General features: G+C 44.2%; 1 protein-coding gene across 1 annotated transcript in view; it reads left to right on the top strand.

Moving 5' to 3' along the window:
• LOC311047320 (A-type voltage-gated potassium channel KCND2-like) overlaps nt 1–15459 on the top strand; it is a gene marked incomplete at both ends in the record, with an annotated part of 44276 nt that overhangs the window by 23825 nt on the left and 4992 nt on the right. Inside the window, 2 exons of the mRNA XM_084059998.1 lie at nt 14002–14164; nt 14670–14768. Of these exons, the coding sequence (XP_083916124.1) occupies nt 14002–14164; nt 14670–14768 (262 nt within the window). The remainder of the gene's footprint in view (nt 1–14001; nt 14165–14669; nt 14769–15459) is intronic.

Raw genomic sequence — 15459 nt, 5'->3', positions numbered from 1 at the left:
CATTCCCTCTTGAAGAGGCAGGCAGAGATAATAACTAAATATGCTTTTAAATCGACTGTATGCTATCGCTGACATCGACACTGACAATGATATTTGATTTTGAGAAAATGATCCACCTTGTGTGTGTAGTCTGTGCACTGCAGAGCTCTTTATAACTGTGTTCATTGTGAGGAACTATATCACCTCCTGACAGTGCAGTACATTTACAAAAAACAAGCATGGAAGGAAAAGACTACACAGCCTTAGATGTGATTTGCTGGGGGTACAAGGGGAATCCTCCCCCCCAGGTCTTTAAATTCATGCCTTTGGTGATTTACTTTCATCCCCGGCAGGGTTTCTAAATGGAATTCTAAAAGCATCCTACCCTCTGTTTTAGCTTTTAGTTTTTACAAAACGCACAAGCCATTATTGGAGGAAGCTGACATGGACATTTTTACGGAATAATAAAATACCTGAGGGCCTGGGACCAATCCAGTTTCTAAAAACGGCTTTCTAAAAAGTCACAAGTTACAGGGCCCCCCGAATTTTATGAAATGATTATTATATATTTATTTTATTTAAGGTGCCCCATGTAGTGTGTATGAAGTGCTGCCTGGTGGAGGAAGGGGGGTGAGTGATGTTTGAAGGGAGTTGATATCCAGCGGCTGCTCTGTGAGGAGTCACACATCAGAGTTAATCTCTCACGTCTGTTCTGACTCCGGTGCCACGGAGCGCTAATCTGCCTGTCAGTGTGATGAGTCTCCTGGACTGGTTCCCCTCTTCACCCTCAATCCTCTAATCCGTAAGATCTTTTATGCTCTCCTGCCCCACCCCGTCACCTCACCACGTGTTGAAGGTCAGAGTTCAAATTCCCTTGGCCTCCCCCCCCCCACGAACATGACACTGACTGTCTCTATGAGGAAGGTAGTGCACGCACATCCGTGTATTGTAATAGAGCGTCTTTGTGTTAAAGAACAGGTACTGATTAGGAACATTTCTTGCACCTGTGCTGATTACCGATATCCCTTGCACCTGTTAAAAGTCTTCGAGGTGTGTTATCCGTATCAGTTCTACATGTGACGTCTACCAGTAGAGACCTATGTTTGAAAGCTCACCCGAGTGTGTGTTATTGCGAGTAACCAGTATATTACACTTATGTTTCTGTTTTATTGTATTACACTCCTGCTTGTGTTTTGTACACGGCCTTGTACTTGTGCTATATTTAGTGGTAAATTAATTTCCCACTGTGGGTTCCATAATACTACTTCTAATGCTATTATTACTGAAGGAGGGGGAGTGCGCTTCACAAACATGGATCCTCAACGAGGAGCGCCCTGCCAAATATATCACATCCAAAGTAATAATAAAACTGGCAGCACATCCCACAAATAAGATAGCGCTGACAGATAACTCGTTTTCTGCAAAAAATTGCTGGCACACAGGGACATAGGGACACATTTTGGCTCGTCAAGCCTCAATCAGAGACACCACTACTATCATTGCTGTATGGCCTATTATTATTATTACTATGTAATGGCAAGGCAAACCATGGCAAGTTTATTTGTATAGCACATTTCAACAACAAGGCAATTAAAAGTGCTTATGATGAAGCATGACTTAATTAACATTAATTATAATTACAGTTTTTTTATATTGAAAATCTGAGAAATATTTGTCTTAACATGCCTAAAATAGAGACACCAGAGTTAATATGGTTAAGACATTAAGACACCAGAGCATTAAGAGAGTGCGAAAGAAACACATTATTATTATATGTGTAAATACATTTTAAATAAAACAGAAATCTAAGTTAATACAATTACAGAATGAATTATTTAAAAACCTGTATTGTACTCTCCATATTAGAGCTATATGCTCCAAGCTCCAGGACTCGTTTGTGTCCTGGTGTGGACAAGACTCAATGTCCATATTGCATGAGCGCAACACGGTCATAATGGAGACCGACATTTAATTTTCAAACCAAAACATTTTAAACTATATGGTATAGAGCCCTGTTTGGGAAAACTCACTGGAGCAGATCTGCAGTCTTCTCTGCTACTTTAGTTTTGTTTCTGGGTTTCTTTTGTGGAGTTACACACCATCAAAATCTCATCTTGAAGCTTGATGAAAGTCTGAAAAATTAAACCAATGCAAACGTGACTTTGATTCCTCCTATGAGGGCGGATTCTGCCAACGCTTAACAATGGCTCTACCCTCTTTTCCAAATGTGGGATTCCACAAACCAACGGATGACATCACGACAACGTCATATGTCCATTATTCTGTACAGCCTGGTTTTCACTTCCAGTGATATAACTCAGAACACATGAACAGAACATGTCCTCAATGCAAATTAATAGAGATCAGAGATCATGGGAACGTGAAGAAAGGAACATGCCATCAGTAATTAGAACGTTTCTACAGTGTTTTACACTTGAGATTTTAGCTATAGCACTACGTATCTAACCCTCGTGGACCTATGCTCAGAGGTGATGTAGCTCTCTGTCTTTTTGATAACAACCTATTGTCTTCAAAGAAGTGCCAGTGCTCTCTCTCTTTCTTTTGCCCACTTGGCGATTAACCTATGATGAATATGAAATGAGTTAATTACCATAATCGCTTGACTGTCTGATGATTTCATTTCATTATCACATCCTCTCATAATCCAGAGAGCTCCACTCTCCGCTTCTAGCCCTTCTTTCATGTTCCTCTGTGCGCCCCATCCATCCACCAAGCAGTAATTGCGTTATCTAAATATTATACTAATGTTGTTACAGTTGTTATTTTTAGCCCCCAGGCTCTCAAAAATAAAGATGAGGAAAATCTTAGTTCTTGATAAGGAAGAGATAGACTCAGTTTGATGTCCATCTAATTGCCTGTGCTGATCAAAGACCATATCATATCAGCGGACTCTCTGGTGATTGACTGATCTGAATACTCCATGTTGTTAAAGAGTTGGAACTGTAGGATTATGTATGTACAGTATGCATGTTCATACTTACATGCAATGTGGCGTATGGGCACACACGCACGCACGCGCGCACGCACGCACGCACGCACGCACGCACGCACACACACACGCACACGCTACACATGCACGCACGCACACACGGTGTGTGCCAAAAATGCTTGCTCAGGGTGGGAGAAGTGTCACTTGTTGTGATTTGGCACTATAATAAATTTGATTTGAATTGAATTGTGTGTGCGTGTGTGTGTGTGTGTGTGTGTGTGTGTGTGTGTGTGTGTGTGTGTGTGTGTGTGTGTGTGTGTGTGTGTGTGTGTGTGTGTGTGTGTGTGTGTGTGTGCGCGCGCGTGTGTGTGCGCGCTTGTGTGTGCGTGTGTGCAGGTATCCAGAAGTATATGCTATTTGAACTGATGAATGTGAGAGAGAAACTTAATACAAAGAGCATCTGAATCATAATGGATGCTATTGCCTTCAGATGTTGGCACACTATATTATTAGTCCGCACAGGTGTTTAACCCTCATAAAACTTCCATTCACCTAAAGCGTCCGCTCATACGGTAATTACAGGAAAATGCCGTGAGTCACCACAATGAAGAATGACGAGGACGACGAGGGGGCTGAATTGGAGGTGACTGAGTTTATGAGAGCAGTGAAACAGAGGCATAGTTTTGTGCAGCAATCGCCTCTCAAGTGTCAGCAGGTGTAGAACTAAACGATTGGAGAGGAGCAGAAGAAAGCAAGAATGTCAAGCGAGCTTCTGGCGGCACTGCATGGTAATAGAAAAGGAGAGGGGGGGGAGGATGTCTCCCCACAGAGAGTCAAAGTCGGAAACGGGAGTGCAGCAGAGAGAGGAAAGCTTTTTATCATCCCTGGTTCTTAAGAAGATCTCCCAAATGAGAGAGGGGGCACGTGCTAACGTCAAAGCCTCCGTGATAACTAGCCGCCTGGTTTCGCAGGGCGAGGGTTAATCTCGGATTTGGAGGGTTGAGGGGAATACATGTTTGATATGTGAGCGGCAGAGAGCTGAGGTGCCTTTGCCATAGCTATATGTGGGGGATTATTCTATATGGTTTATCTCTCTGCGGGTGAAAGGGGAGACATTTTATTGGCATTTGTCAAGACCATGCTGTCTCAGAGACTCCTGGGGTGAAGCATCAAAGCTGAACTGACGCTGCAGCATCATGGGCCCCCGCCATGCATACATGCACGCACGCATGTGTACACACATGCATGCATCTACGCGCACACACACACACACACACACACACACACACACACACACACACACACACACACACACACACACACACACACACACACACACACACACACACACACACACACACACACTTTGTTTCTTTGTTTCCTTGTTAGCCTATTCTCAACTTAAACAGCATCTAAAACCGCTGTCTGGCATTTCTGTATGCTTCATTACATTTGAGTATCCAGTGAGCAAAGTTTGTGTCTTCAGGTTTTGTTTCTGTAGTAGCTGTACAGCATCGACTCTCCTTTCAGTTGTTGTTCTTCTGAATGACTCTCATAGCTGCCTGTTTTTTGACTGAACCACAACAGTGGGAACAGCCCTACAAACGTGAATGTCTCAGAGTCTGAAGAAGTTAAAGTTACACAATCGGTCGGCCGGTTGGCCTAACAACTAACTAGTTAATCGCAAAACCTCCCCGGCTATGGGATGTCCAAATAACTGACCTTTCTTATCAATTGACACTGGTACTGGTGCTACTTGCGTCTCTGACAGACATCAGACAGACATTGGTTCCAGTCAGCGTGGATGATCTATTAAACAACCAAATCTCTATATGAAACTGTTGTGATTTCGGTTGACCAACCCCAACCCTAAGAGGTCCCTAAGAGTCTCCATCTAACTAAGGGGGGTGAGAAATGCTTCTGTTGAGTCGCACGCGAGGAGAACCAGATGACACCAGGCAGTATCACACATGGATAGGAATAGAACATGCATCTTGTATCATTGTGCACAGACGTCAGTCTCTCTGATAATGTAGTTGATGGTCGTCGTATCACGGATATCAATATGCTTACGTAGATGCACATGTGTGTACTGGGTCAAGCAGATGAAGGTCATAAATCATGACAGAACATGATTATTTTATCTTTTAACATGATTCTGCACTTCTCGGCCGTTACATTGGTGTCAGAAGTGGAGCGTGCCCTTGCGTGAGGGACGTGAGGGACTGGCCGTGTGCGGTGAAGCGAGAAGCGCGAGGGCGCGTTTCGATTCGAACCGAGGGGAGAGTATAGCGTCGCCAAGACGCCACAACTTCCTCCAGTGAGGGAGCTATTTTCTTTGGCGCAGGGGGTTGTTGGCTGGACTAATGAGCCGGGAGTCATGGGTTCGACTCAGGCTCGGGGCGCTGCACTTCTCAGCCGTTACGTTGGTCATTTACATTGGTAATTTACCAATATAAATTGGTAAATTGATGTATTTATCAATGTAAATTGATAAATGAGAGATTTTTCTTCATTTATCGTGACAGAAACATGGTCCTGTATCTGTCGTTTCAAATAAAGATCCCTCCAGCATTTCATGCATGGTCCAGCCATATACTAGGTTTGACCGAGTCTCAAATTTCAATTACAAGCTAAGCAGAATGTTGGTCTATAGCTCTCTCTGCTATCTTTACTTACTCATCTTTCCGTTGTGTTGTTCAGTCCGCCTCTCCCTCTCTCTCTCTCTCTTCACCTGCAGTGAAAACCTTGCGTGCTTAATACCAGTGCCTGTGGGATCCCCAACCCCCACCACCTTCTGTAATGATGTTGATCAGAGGGATAGGAGAGCAGAGTCCTATCAGCCTGCACATTCTAATCCCATCATCCCCAATGTCCAAATCTTCTGCTACCAGATTAGAACCAGGGATGCGGCATGGAAACACCGGCATTGATGCATGGTCTTTGGGGGAATGTGCCTCGGATCGCGTCCTGCTAGGACGCTGATGATACTTGTTGTGACCTTGTAGTACAACGTGAGGCTTGGCTGACACTGCTGACAATGACACACAACTGGGATAGTTAGCTGTCCGGCAATGCTACTGCACCACTCACTCTTTATGAATGCTGGTGTTATAGTGTTGTTTGATTACCACAATTTAACTCTCAGCTGACAGTGCAGGCAATGTGGGAAACATTACAACCTGCATGCATGCAAAAAGCAAGTGGGAAAAAACAAGACGTACAGTCTATAAATGGCATGGCCTCCTTGTTTAATCTTTAGCTGTCGATAGTATATGTGCAGTTTGTGAATGAAGCTCCACTACAGGCTGGCTGTGTGTGCATGTTCTTGTGTAGTGACAGTCAATGCCTCATTTGATCAAAAGGAAATAGTGATCTTTATACATCTAACTATACATTTCACGAGTAAGTAACCACACCTCTACTTAACAATTTTATTGAAACGTAATGAGATGAATGTGAAACGGGATGAGGAACCCAAGGTTCCCCGTTTGGGATGGCTTAAGGTAAAAGGCAAAAATGTAGTATAAGCGATAAGCTAAAAGCAAGACACTTAAGAATTCATTAATAAAACACCAAAAATATTTTGGATGGAAACCTACAAATGGGGAGTTGTTTATAGAATATTTTAGAAATAGTAACATTTTTGGTATAGTCATCATTTTGCTTTCCTATTCCTACAAGGTGAAAAACATGGCCAAGTTGAAATTGAGTACCATTACACTTCATTCATCTAATTTAATATGAGGAAATAAAACCATGAGAGTTCATAACATTACATGCATGTCTCGATGTTGAAAGTCCCCCATAAAAATGTATGTTCTTGACAAATATTATGTCCCCCCCCTCGCCGTTTCTTTTGGTATCTTTCATCATTCACATCAACATTCCGCAAATTCCATGACATGGAGACAGCATAATCCATTTTCTTGAGACATTAAATTCATTGTTGTAGCACCACAAGAGAGTTCGGGATGAAGGAGGGAGGAGAAATTCCATTTTTCAGTACATTCATTATTTAACTGTCACCGAGGATGAAAGCTGTGCTCGTTCAGCCTTTTCGGGTAAAGGTACAGTATAGCAAAACCCATAATCATAGAACGATGCTCCATTTGCGCGTGTCACGATTTGTAAAAGGCTAGTCTCCCTTGGTTGGCCACTGCAAAGCTCTGTCACTTTCATGTCAAGCTCTTAGATTAGAATTTAATACTATGTACGTACCCAACATGCACTCTTTAGATGCTCTTTGACAATGCCCTTCGCTTGCTTTTTGCAGGGACTATACTGCATGCCCCCCAGATGCATTCCACTCTTAAGAAATAGTATTTGTGCTGACCGTGCTACAGTTTCACTGTTCCTGTATGGCTTTAATGCCATCATGTGTCTTTTATTGTCTTTTGATTGGTGCAGTTGGCTACATCGTCTGGGCTCCGGCGTAATTGGCAGATTTCAGTCTTGCGGGTTCAGGGGGGGTTGTCTGTGCTGCAGTGGTCACTGAACTGTGAAAGGAATGGAGAGAGAACTACCTGAGGAGAGGTTTAGACGAGGCTAAGAATACCACTTCCCAGAGCCGCTCAAGGAGAATGATGCATTGACAGTTTTGTCAAAGACTTACTGACAGTATAGGTCAGTGGATTTTGTATTTCTTTATGTTAATATCTCATCTTTATGTTTTATATATTCATCTTTGCTGAAAGTCAAGTGGTTGACCTTGCTACTTTGTTCATAATATCAAGATGTGTCTCTAAAAGTTGATTGCCTTCTTTGGCCATCTCATAGCAATTCCACTGCAGCCCAACAATTAAATGACAAATGAACTTGTATCGAAAAGATTTCCCCAGTCGCAGATAAGCAGCCAGCGTTCCAAGGGGGTATGAGAGCTACTCCTTCAATCATCATTTCGGTCTCACTGAAAAAACATGGGGAAATGAAATTAATTTCGCAGCTTATCACCTCGGAAATCACATCGGTAATTAGTGACATGAGACAATGAGGGCAGATAACACAGCTGAGGATGGTGAAGTTGGCTTAGCTAATCTCAATATCATCACTTGAGAAATCATGGCTAAATGCAGTTTATTAATCAAATTAGCTCCATTTCATTGCGATTCCTTTCAACATCAAAGTGCATGGTGTCCAAGGGTGTCATGGTGAATAAGAGTCATAATGTCTTTATCATGACAGATTGAATGCATGGGATGATACAATATGGGTTACCGGCTCACACTACAGTATCGGCATTACGGGCTCGTGCTGATTGGAATTCAGTGACCTTGTGGGAAAGCTCTCGTAGGTCATGGGAATTAAACCCTAGACGAGTCAATAGAACTCATCTGGCCTCATTCAATTCCGAGCCACACATCGCATGCTTGAGATGACTCTTGGAGGAATCGTCTCAAGCACGGGGAGGCTTGGTTTTAAGCCCCAGTCGATGGACAGGGGTAGCTGAGAGTCTTCGTGGCAGAGGCGTCGTCGGTGAATGATGGGATTGTAACACTGTTGACAGAGCCTCTCAGCCCAGAGATCTCCCACAATCCTTCTTGGATTCTTATTGTCAATGCTGCTAAGCTGTCAGCAAGGGTCTCAGCTGGCATGTCAATTGATAGGACTGAAGGCATGGGGAGGTGGGGCGAGGTGGGGCGGGGTGGGGGGTTATTTTAGATATCTCATAGGGAAGATTACATCAGAGCCTTCTGCCTGTGGTCAGTGACTCATTAACAGAATGTCTTGGCTTTTTTTTCACGCCGGACCCAAAACACCTGAGTTTAGTGTGTAGCAGTGACAAGTGTTTGTGTGTGTGTGTGTGTGTGTGTGTGTGTGTGTGTGTGTGTGTGTGTGTGTGTGTGTGTGTGTGTGTGTGTGTGTGTGTGTGTGTGTGTGTGTGTGTGTGTGTGTGTGTGTGTGTGTGTGTGTGTGTGTGTGTGTGCGTGCGCGCGCGTGTGAGTGTGCGTATGCATGTGTGGCCATGGCAGATGCTACAGTTCAAATCACAGCAGGAGGTCTGATTGTTGTTCTTTTTTTTTGTCTTACCGTAATGCAGTTATCTAAACAGTGACATAAGACCTTCTTTTTTGGTTTGGTTATGTGGGTTAGGAAACTAACTGTGTTTTTCTGAGAAAGTATGTGTCGGCAAAGTCATTCAAAATGTCTTTCTTACCTTTCCAACAAACCAGATGGCATTCAGATTTCAGACACAGGGCTCTCTCTGCAAGCCAATCACAGAACAAGATTGCTTTGTTAGGATGGGGGGATGGGTTAAACTAGACGTCAAATGAAAGCCCCTTCCATTTTCTAACAAGATGTTGGGGTGTGTCGGTGCATGCATACAGTAAGTGTCTGTGCGTGCGTGCGTGCGTGCAAATAGCAGATGTACAAGTGCTCAACGTGTCGCGATGCGACGCGTTGAGAGCTTGTAGATCGCCTATTTTCAAATAGCCTAGGTATAAAATAGGGCTAAAGTGGTTAATGTATATTTTATAATGTAATCATTTATATCTGCAAAGTAACTAGTAACTAAAGTTTTCAAATAATTGTAGGGGAGTAAAAGTACAATATTTGCCTCTGAGATGTAGTGGAGTAGAAGTAAAAGTATAGACAATTGGAAATGCTCCAGTAAAGTAGAAATACCTCAAAATTGTACAGTACTTGAGTAAATGTACTTTACACCACTGCATGCATGCGTGTTTGTGTATTCATGCATGCGTGTTCGTGTGATGTGCACATTTTGGGGGGTATCTGTGCTGCTGGGTGGTACAGCTTGCAGTATTGATACCACCCGTACCAGAGCAGCACCACCTGATGGAAGAGTACACAGATTTGAAGATCAGCCTCACAGGCTGATAACGGGCAGTTATAAATGTATGATCACTCTATTATCCCAGCTGGGCAGGGACATTCATCCCCCAATTTCAGGAATTCCAATACTCCCTCTCTCGTGTCAGACATTTCCTCCTGCATCGTCTGAGTTGAATCCCAGATTTACTCTTTTATTCACTGCAAATTTCACTGTGTAATCTTTAGACGATGCCAGGGTTTCATCTGCAATGCTGCTGCCTTTCCGCAGGGCGATTCCACCGAGTGCGCTTGTTTTTCAAACCGATGCGAGAGCGAGTGCAGCAGTTTCATGTGGGTGGAACATGGGGGGATTGATACTCAGTCATCCCGACATTCCTTTTCCTCCACCGCTGGCTGGATAAGGATCAGGCCATCCATCTTCATGCTTCACCCACGTCAGCTTGGGGAGGTGAACGTTGATACCTGGTAGTTGGATACAACAGGAACAAAGCGAGAACGCTGCTTTAATCTCTCACTGCAGCTAATTCTGCTCTCTGAGCCATCATTCAGGAGGCATTTTGTTCCTAAGAATGCAGTTGCTGCTTTTTTCATGATTATTTTCCATGGTCAAAAATTGTGACGTGGACCAAATTGATGTATTTTATTAAAAGTCCAATGTCAAATAACTTGAGCTTGTTACCAAAACCTAATATCTTTAGACAGGAAATGTCTGTTTTTCTATACAGAAAGGATTAAAAAAAAAATGCATTTCATTTCAGATGCAGTAGGTCAGGGAGAGAGGGAACCAAGAGCAGAGAGGAGCGACATGAGAGATGACGGGTTGGATTCGAACCCAGGTCCTCTCGCTCAATAGGAGCATGGTCTATGTACTAAATAGTTGAGCAACCAGGCACTCCGGTTTGGTGTATTTTCAACTACGCTTCTGCCTTCCAGAGAGGACACTTGCCGATGGTGCCAATAGCAAATTCTGTTTCCCAGTTCAACGTCTGCAGTTGCTTTCACATTAAAGTCTCTAGCCAATGCGCCATGGGAATAAAACACGCACTGTATGAGTGCTCACTTTTTTATCTGTGAGAATGGCACAGTGGTTGTGTTTTTGTGGGTCTTCCTAATAGGCTCTCAAGGGTACCACCGGAATCTATAATTGACACATGCTGTCAAGCTTGGTTGGTGATTACACAGGAAAATGACTTGACCTGTAATGAACTGTAAAAGTAATGACATCTGTGTGAAATCGTTCAACTTGAAAGCAAACTGTTGTACAGTACATGAAGTCCCATGAAGCATGTTATTAAAATGTCCACTTGTACATGTTTTCTCTCCGGCTGATCTTTAAAAAAGAAAAATCTAAAAAGCCCTGCCGGTTGGGGCCCATCACGATGGAAACCTGTGTCTAATGACTCAAGCAGACAGGCCACGGGCATTAGACAACTTCATTTGTGAGATCGCTAACCTCCCGTGTAGCGATACATTCACATTACCCCGCCACCACTGAGGGATGCGCGCCTGTCACAGCCACTGAGCATTGCTGATGTTCTTTCATACCTGCATTCGTCTTACTCTGGCCGAGGTAATGGTCTTCGCAGGTCGTTAGCACATTAGGGTCTCAATCATTCATCCAGCCCTCACCTGCAGTCCTCTGGCATGACAGCCTTCCGTGCCAAGTAGCGGGGATGTTTACTAAACTGGGAAACCATTTTGTGTAACACACACCCTCTGAGTCATTTCTTTGCATCCTTATCTCGACCATAATGTTCCCTCTGGCGTGACATGTTGGCAAAGGGTTATTCATGGTCTTATGGGGCTACAGTCGAGTAATTATAGAATTTTCAGGATTGTGCCTGGTACGACTAATTGCTTCGCAGGAAATGGGGTTTGCTTCCTCATTGTGTGTTGATGTTGAATTATAATCGCCTCCTTGTGTACAGAGAGAAGGGGACTGTGTAATCTGTCAAATATTTATTTACGAACCAAGGTTGCATTAACCTACGTGAGGCACACCACATTGCAATCTGCTGCAACTAAAACTTGGTTGACGATGTTTTAGGGGGTGTGATGGGTTAGCTACAGAGGACCGGTGGGTGGTCCTCCGCCGACTCAGCATCCAACCATAGGGAGTCATGGCATTCATGCATTGTCCTTGCCCATTGGTTGTACAACGGGACACCGGTTACCCAACAGCTTGCTGACGGCAGGGCACCCACTGATAGTGGTGCAGTAATGGCTCGCTGTAGGCATGCTGTGACCAAAGTTTGTGACCATCTTTTTCACTGTCACTGGTGCCGGAAGACAATTCTGGAAGAGACATGTTGTTATGCATGTTATAAAGGACAACCGCAATGGCAAAATCAAGATTCTTTTTTAAATAAAAAATATAAATTATTGGGTTTCGGCTCCTCTGCATTGCAGCAACAAGAAAAATAGCAAACAAAGTAGCTATATCATAACAAAAGAAATGTATGGGTGTATGTGTGTATGTGTATGTGTGCGTGTGCGTGTGCGTGTGCGTGTGTGTAACAGGCAGACAGGCAACAGGCCATTAAAATCCATTGTTCATAATCCTGGTTGCCTGGTGGAAAAAGCTGTCCTGGAGCCTGCTGATCTGAGCCTTGAGGTTGTGGTGCTACTAGCCAGATTGAAGCAGCTGAACCTGACCTTATAGGACACTGTAATGTCCTGTTATAATGTTTCCTTTTCTTAATGTTTTATGTAAAGCACATTGAATTGCCTTGCTGTTGAAATGTGCTATACAACTAAACTTGCCTTGCCTAGAGTAAATACATAAATACAGAGCGATCGTTAGTCTGCTGAACTTTTCAACTATATGCCACTTTTCCTTTTCCTTTAGCTGTTTTCATCCATTCTGCCCCTTTCAGGTAGCATTTCTTCACATATTAGTACATCAGTTACCTCCTTCAAGTATTTCTTACATTGGCTCTTAGAATGATAAATAAATAACAATGTCAGTAATTAAGTTTAGTTTACAGTTTTTAGTTTATACGCATTTCCCCACATAAAACAAGCGCATGAGAGCTACAACAGACAGTGCATTAAGTCGTTTTATAAAAAATAAAATACAAAAATAACCAGTCTTTCTCCAAAGTTGTTGTCTCCAGCTAGCTGGCTTTCTAACTGGGTGAGATCGTTCTACTGGGACAGGGGAGCCACAGTGTCCTCAGGTGGGACCCAATTGGTTGTTGAGGGGATAGTCTACACATTCTGCACTGTTGCCAACTGTGTCTTTAGGTCACCTACTGTACCTCCCTCAGCTCCACAGAAATGTGAACTGTATTGTCTAAAGTAAAGCAAAAGAGGGGTTATGGATACTGAGTTTTAGTGTTTGCTTCTGAACAAAGAAAAAGAAAAAACAAACAAATATTTTACCCAACATTGGATTTACATTGAGACAGCACTGACAGTAGGCGGTGATTCCAGACTCAAGTATTAATCTTGTTAATGGGCTGACTCTCTCTGTCACACCTGCTGATGTGTAACCTGTTAATGTGCTTATTCGACATGCTCAATGTTTGGCTGGTGGTGAGAAATGACGTGCTTACACCATGAGACCAGTGTTGTGTGGGAAATTAAAGACATTTGATATGAGCTGGTTCTTTGTGACATAAATAAATCAGGCTAATAGTATGAATGGCAGACGTTTCATGTTGATCTGCCTTTGGTATTGTCTGTTTGATGTTGTGTCGTGCGGAGCCGCGATGACGCAACAGTGAACACAAATCACTTACCTACTGTAAGTGCTTGTTGATTGAGGGCCACATTATAGGCCTACGTTCCGAGGGCTCTCCGGGATCCGACGCTGCGCCGCGTTTTCGCTACTTAGCTCTCATAAAACGTGACATAGCCCCCTGTACCTTTCACAAGCTGTTCCGCTCACAGGTCACAGGGGATGTGTTGTGTGTGCCTGGTCACGGTGTGAAAGCATTAGCCAGTGCCAGCAGGTGTGTAATTATATATGAAACATGGTTTTGAAGTAGGCACATCTTAGTGCTGGCTCATGCAGAAAGTAGGGCAGAAGGCAGACGTCAGAAAAGTTATATTTATTCTTCAGCCGCATTCGAGATGTGACTTTTCATTTGAAGCCAATGCAGTAATCCAGCATCATTAAAAAAAGTATTTTAGGATGACTAACAACAAAGAGCTGCACAAGCACTAGGAGGAAAAGACAGTTTCTAACAAGCGCTCTGCCTTTAATCTCAAATCTGAACCGCATTCCTTACCTCAACTGACCTACAGTTCATTTCATGTTATTTGTGTTTCAGATACGGTGATATGGTGCCCAAAACCATCGTGGGGAAGGTGTTTGGCTCTATCTGCTCACTGAGTGGGGTGTTGGTCATTGCCCTGCCCGTCCCTGTCATTGTGTCCAACTTCAGCCGTATCTATCACCAGAGCCAGCGGGCGGAGAAGCGACGAGCCCAAAGGGTACTGCTTTTCTTAGTCCATGTTTTGGTCTCTGTTTTTCTCTCTGGTTTCTCTCTCTCTCTCTCTGTCTGTCTGTCTGTCTGTTTGTCTTTCGCTCTCTTTCTCTCTCCATCACTCAGTCTATCCTGTCTCCCCCCTTTCCTCTCTGTTCACCGCAGACTGACAGCCCTATCTTCCACAATACTGTACAGTGCTGTTTTATTGTGTCTGTGTGCATACCGTATGTATATGTATCAGGGGGGGTCGGGTGTTGCAGTGGGAGAAAATGAGAGAGTCAGGGTATGACAATGACTGAACAAAAGACCTATTTACTGTCAGCAACTTCACAATAGCAAAATGTGCATTTCCCTCCCCAAAGTGTTTACCAGGGCAGAAAACCCTAATAGCAGGTTCTTAAAAGCCTCGTGGCGAAATGTCGCTCTGCTGCCAAAAGGGAGACAGAGCCAAGGAGAGTGTTAGTCGGAAAACTTCAGGGACTAAAACAGAGGTCTGTTTGTTCGAACAGAAAACGCGGCTCGCTAGAATCCGCGCCACGAAGATTCGAGGCACTAACGCTTATATGCGCTACAAACACAATGGGCTCCTGATCGACTCACTGGTGGAGGTAATGTTGTTGGGGGTTGGGGTGGTGGGGGCGGTCAATGGGGTTCGAGAGAACGACCGATCGGGCGTTACTGACGCTTGCATGCTGCCGCTCGGCGCTCAGGGGTCATGCCACCACTACGCACACACACACACACACACACACGCACACGCACGCACGCACGCACGCACACACACACACACACACACACACACACACAAGTTGGGGCGGTGGTGGTGGTGGTGTGTGTGTGTGTGTGTGTGTGTGTGTGTGTGTGTGAGGGCGGTTGGGACCGGGGGTGCTTCTCATGCTGTGAAAACAGGGGCTGCTATCATCTCAGCACCTTTTCGTGTGACTCTCTCACATCAGGCCTCTCAGCCATTGACATAGCTTCGTCGACACTCACTCAACCTCTCTCTGTCTCTCTCTCTCTCTCTTGCTCCATCCGTACTGCAGGAGGGCCAGGCCAACACATCCCTACACGCACACGCACACACACACACACACACACACACACACACACACACACACACACAGAGAGAAAGACTCATAACCAGGCTCTGCATGTCTTGTCCAACAGGGTTTGGAGGGGAAGGAGGGAACCAAACATGAAGGCTTTACCGTGCAGTAGGAGGCTTTCTGCCCAGCCTACATCTCCTCTAAACTCTGTTCTCGATCAGTTTGCGTGTTTTTTATGTTGCTCCTCAGATCA

This window comes from Gymnoscopelus microlampas, assembly GCF_963454915.1.
Source record: "Gymnoscopelus microlampas genome assembly, chromosome: 6".
NCBI lineage: Eukaryota > Metazoa > Chordata > Actinopteri > Myctophiformes > Myctophidae > Gymnoscopelus > Gymnoscopelus microlampas.
This window is presented reverse-complemented; position numbering and strand designations above follow the sequence as displayed.